General features: G+C 34.5%; 1 protein-coding gene across 1 annotated transcript; it reads left to right on the forward strand.

The window, feature by feature from the left end:
• The first annotated feature begins 1,900 nt into the window (after window positions 1–1,900).
• LOC142622577 (light-harvesting complex-like protein OHP2, chloroplastic) lies at window positions 1,901–5,625 on the forward strand. Its single transcript, XM_075796089.1, has 2 exons — window positions 1,901–2,493; window positions 5,283–5,625. Exons 1-2 carry the CDS (start codon window positions 2,033–2,035, stop codon window positions 5,395–5,397), a joined length of 576 nt encoding a protein of 191 aa, XP_075652204.1. The 5' UTR covers window positions 1,901–2,032; the 3' UTR covers window positions 5,398–5,625.

Here is a 5,625-nt window from a genome sequence, read left to right on the forward strand (position 1 = left end):
TTGTTAATATAGTTTACTCTAGCTAAAATTCTATAACCAAAACTCAATTCTCAAAATAAATAAAAAAAAAAATTCAAAGGAGTTTAATTATTATTCTAAATTATTTTATGCTATAGTATAATCTTTGGCTTTGATAATAAAAAAAATTGATGTTACTTGATATGCATTTATCATGTAATTCATAGTAATTTTTTGTTATCGTATTATTATTGTTCATTTTATTACTCAACTTTATTACTTTTTTTAATTTATATATAATCTTCGATTAAGGCATGTAAGAAACATGCATAGTAGCATGTAAAACTAAAACTAAAGTGTTATTATTACTTAAAAAGAAATTCTTCGATATAACAAGTACAAAAAGGAATCACACATGTTCATGCGTGCCCAAAGGCTAATATGCAGGGCAACAAACTCAGTCCAACATATGTGTTTTTCCATAGTTTAGAGCATTGGCAACAGCTTAGGTAAAATAAAGTTTAGTAAAAATAATAGCTAAACCCACTAAAACTCAGTGTACATCAAGTTCAATGAGTTAATGTGCAAAACTAACAAATGAACAATACCTTAAATACACTAAGTTAGTGAGGTACTGTTCATCAATACACCAAAATTAATTAATTTTTTATTCATCTCTCTCTCTCTCTCAAGAATCGACCCACAAAGATGCAGTGGTGCGTCAATCTAGTGCTAGTGGCTTGTTGGTGGTGCGTTGATCGATCTGGTGCTAGGTGCTGAAGCTATCGTGATTAATCTATTAGTAGAGCTATTTGGTGTGAGGTGTTGGTTCTTCAGTTGGCAGATCTATTGATGTATGGAGCTATTGGGTGTTTGGCTTGATATTTGTTGTGGTTGTAGTGGTTGATATTTGGGGTTTGTTTGGTACGTGTATTTAAATATATGTTTTCAGTTTTTAAACAACATTACACGCATTTTCATATACTTTTTCACCTATACGTATTTCTAAAAAATATAAACAACGTTACTAAACGATCTCTTATTTTTGGAGGATTTATTGGTGGAGCTATATGATTTACAATTAATTGATAGAGTATTTGATCAATTCAGATCTATTGGTGGAACTATTTGATTTTTGTTTGGGTTTATTTTTGGTAAGAGAAAAAATTATATTTAAATGCAATAAGGATAGAGTATTGAGGCTAATATTGTTGTTTGTGAATGGTAAATTAAGTAAAGTAACAAAAAGGAAGTTTTTGAGGTGAATTTAGTTAAAATTGCATTGAGTCTGTTGATGCTAAATGTCATAGGGATACAACATGTTTTATAACTAATGACATGATGACACATTGTGTTAATTGGTAAATAATAAACTATCATAACTTACCATCTTATTATTCTTGTGGAGTGGGAGGTGGATGTGAGAGGTTCAAGTTTCTATGAGAAAGTTTTACATATATACACTTAAATTAGACTAAAGTAGAATTTTATCTCAAATTATTATTATTATTATTATTATTATTATTATGATAAATTTGAATTCCCCTTAATGATTACTCTATACTTCAAGTTAAGACACCAATTAACTATTACTTCAAACATAATATCATAAATTCTATTATTAAGCTAATTAGAACTCATCGGAACTTGGGGTTTAAGGTATGACATCTCTATGCTTCAAACATCTGCCCCCTATTTGCTTATCTTAATTATGAAAAAAAAAAAAAAAATCCAAAACCCAAAAAACCTGGCCACATCACCATCCTAGTTGACCTTAACATTCCTGTGAATAATATTATAAAAGAAAAAAACGTTGTACCACACAGTTTAGCATGTGTGTTTAAGTCCGGTACCAGTATTATTGTTTGTTTTACCTTCGCTACAGTAAGCCGTCTATGTGCTGAGTCTTGGCCACATCTTATCCACACACGCACATCACTTCAAAGCCACCTCTAATTCCGATAGCCCACAACACAACAACTACCATATCTGGAGTCCAAACAAAAGCCAACCCATAATCCAAAACCAAAGACTGAAACTGTAAAGAGTATCGTGTCTGTGTAAAGAGAGAAAAATGTCAGTAACATCCTCATTCCCATGCATCAAAATCCCAACTTCTTCACCATCATCATCATCATCATCATCATCCTGTTCTCCTGCTTCTTCTTCTTCTTCATCAACCGCTTCTTCTTACTCCTTTAGATTCTGTTCAAGTAAGCCTACTCATATAATAACCATAAGGAGCTCTCAAACTGAAGGACCTCTAAGAAGACCTGTGGTTCCTTCTGTGAGAGAACCCTCTCCTCCTCCAGTACTCAAACCTACCCCTCCAACTCCTCCACCAACGCCATCATCATCATCTACGGTGCCAAAGCCAGCAGTGGTTGTTGGGGGTGATAAGAATGTCATAACTTTGGAGTTTCAGAGGCAGAGGGCTAAGGAGCTTCAGGACTACTTTAAGCAGAAAAAGCTTGAAGAAGCTGATCAAGGTCCACCCTTTGGCTTTATTGGGAAGAGCGAGATTACTAATGGAAGGTATAAAGCTTTTCTTTTACTGGGTCTGTGTCAATTATTGCACTATTTATTTCATTTCCATTGTATTACTATGTTAGTGAGGATTACCCAATTAATTTAGTGCTAATTGTAAATTTGAGAAATTTAAGGTGATGAACATAATGTAATGTTCATGGGACTTAAACCTGAATAAGATTCAACAAAATGGTAAGTTGATTAAAAAGCAATAGCTAGCAAATCTATAATGTAGACGGCTCAAATTAGTAATTATAGGAGTTGAGCGTAGATAAACATACTTAACAAAAGATCCACTTGTTCTTTTATCAATAAAAGATGAGATAATGTACATTCACTGAGATCGAATCTTTGAGAGATTGTTAATACTGTTAATGGAGGGAAGGAGATGAGATAGGATTAGAAGGGAGGGGATGGAGAGGGTTTAATAAACCTTGTTGGGATGTTTTTTAAAGAAGGAGGTGGAAGGGTTTAACTGGATTAGAAAGGGTATCTTATAACCCCCAAACCTCTCTTCTTTCTGTTTTTTAGATTGGTAGATGGTGGGAGAGAGAGGGGGGGGGGGGGGGGAGGTTTGAATTATAGACATGAGGCATCGCAAAGGATCCCATTACCATTGGGGCTATCACTTGAACCCCAAACCCCTCATTTTTGATTCCTCCAAATTAGGAGAATTTAGAGAGGGAAGGGAGGTGTTCCACACTTCCACTTATATTAAAAAATTCTAAATTGTCAAATTTTCCTTTATGATGTCAATTTACTTTAAATTTAGCAAAAGTAGGTCAAAATTGTCAATTTATGTGGCAATTTCCCTCCCCTCCCTTCCTCCTACTAATTTTTAAAACATCCATATAAAAGGGAGAGATATCTATTCTTGTTTCCCCTGCTTAATTTTTAAAACACCTTCCCCTCCCCTCTTCTCTCCTTCCCCTTCCTTACCCCCCACCCTCCTCTCCCTCCAAACTTCCAGACACACCGAGTATACTAAATCAGTATTGCTATCCTTCTTATGACACACCAGTGCAATTTCACAATAATCATTGAAAGGAAGTTTTGGGTAATTCTTTTTCCCTTTCTTGTTCCTTGTCTATGTGAATTTATGCACTATTCATAGAAAATTCCTCAAAAATGATCCAGATGAAAGAGTGTTGCCTTGTTTCCAAACTCTTCAAACAGTGCTAAGCTTGCTTTAATTTCAATCCACCTTGGGATGGTTCATTGCAATTACAACAACGACCTCCTTTTGCCTCTCCATCATATTTATCACTAGGGTGAAGACTTTAATGGTGGTGGTGGTGGTGGCAGTGGGGTGAAGTGAATCACTACAGACACTTATTTTGTTTGTTTTGGGATTTTTAGATCTCCATTGCCTTGGCCCATTATTATTTATCCAAATGCCTTGAACCTTTGGAATCTCATATGAGCCTTATTAAACATAATAATTATTTGAATAATTTTTAGGTCACCCAATAGTTGATTCTACACATGCTTAAGTGTTGTCAAATAATATGACATTGATCCTGATTGTTGTAGATTAGAAGGCAGTTCCATCCAAAATGATTCAGTTCTTGCATGAGTGTATGAGTCCTACTCATTTTACCAGTCATCCACAAAATGGTGTTTCTTGTAGATGCAAAAGTAACAACCATATGATCATTGGAAATCTTTTTGATCATTGGGAATCTTTCTGAATTAATTAAATCCTGATTTCCTGAGTGTCTAGTAGTTAGCCTTCCTTGGAAATCCATTGACTTGCTTAGGGAGTTGAGTATTGTTTTCTTCTGAATCCGCTGCACCTGTTATTTTGGCTTTTGCCACTTAGCACTAATGTTACTATCATTAGCCCGTGCTTGGTTCACTTCACACTAGTAGTGAAAGATGAACACCAGGAATGCTCAGTGACAAATTGGCTATTAGTGCTGGAGAATGTTCAGTGCAATCAATTATTGGAGGATCTTTTCTTTTCTCCTCTTTTGCAAGAAACATGCAAATTCGATTGTTTCATTTGTTAGCATTGAAAAATTTCTGTACCTTTGGTAAGTGAGGAGAATGGGCAGTGTAAAATTTAATTGTTTATATGTGAATTTTTTTTCTTTGTTTTTTTTCCATGTCATCAAGAACAACATCCATTTTGATATTTAAGGTTTATCTTCTTGTACATATAATGTAAAATTCTTGACTATATGTACTCTGTGACTTCAATGCACCAAGAGCCACAAAAGAAAAAGGGGTGGGGGAATGAAAGCAAAGTTTTGAGTTTTCCTTCTTTTTACTATTTTAAAATGATTCAGAAGCTAATTTATCTGTGTTTTTTTTTTAAAATTTTTTCCATCATCAAGAACGCCATCCATTTTGATATTTAAGGTTTATCTTCTCATATAATTTTAAATTCTTGAGTATAAGTACTTTGTGACTTCAATGCATCCAAAGCCACAAAAGAAAGTTGGGGGGGGGGGGGGGAAATGAAAGTGAAGCTTGTATGTTCCTTCTTTTTACTAATTTACAAATAACTCGCTTAATCATTTTTAAGGATCCTTCAAATAGAGTTCAAACCTCAATGACCCCCTAGAAAGAAAAAATATTGAACAAGAATAAAAGAGGAAGAGTGAAACAGGAAAAAGGGAGGCAGTGAAGGTTGCAACATGTTTTGTAAGAGTGAGAAAACTATAATATTATGATTGAATTTTGTGTGCCACAAGGCTCATCCCCTCAAATCTCTATGTAGTTTTCTAATATTACATGATTTTGATATGGGATCTTCTATTTGTTCTGTATCTGGCATGTTGGTCAAACAGATGGGCAATGTTTGGTTTTGCTGTGGGGCTGCTAACAGAGTATGCAACAGGCTCGGACTTTGTTGACCAAGTAAAGATCCTTCTCTCCAATTTCGGGATAATTGACCTGGACTGATTCCTTCACTTGATGCTCATTCCCAGCGATATTTTCTGATTGTTGTAATAGTTGTAGTCACATCAACTGTTTGGTTTACAACCTTTTTGAGTTATTTATTTGATTTCATGTGCCATCATCAAGTTGTGTCTTCACTACACTATTTAAAAAGTTCGTTATTTTTTGCTGCAAATTTACATTAAACTTATCGGTGCTAGTTATCAGATAAAAAACATGCATTCTTTGCTA

This window comes from Castanea sativa, chromosome 1 (genome assembly GCF_040712315.1).
Source record: "Castanea sativa cultivar Marrone di Chiusa Pesio chromosome 1, ASM4071231v1".
NCBI lineage: Eukaryota > Viridiplantae > Streptophyta > Magnoliopsida > Fagales > Fagaceae > Castanea > Castanea sativa.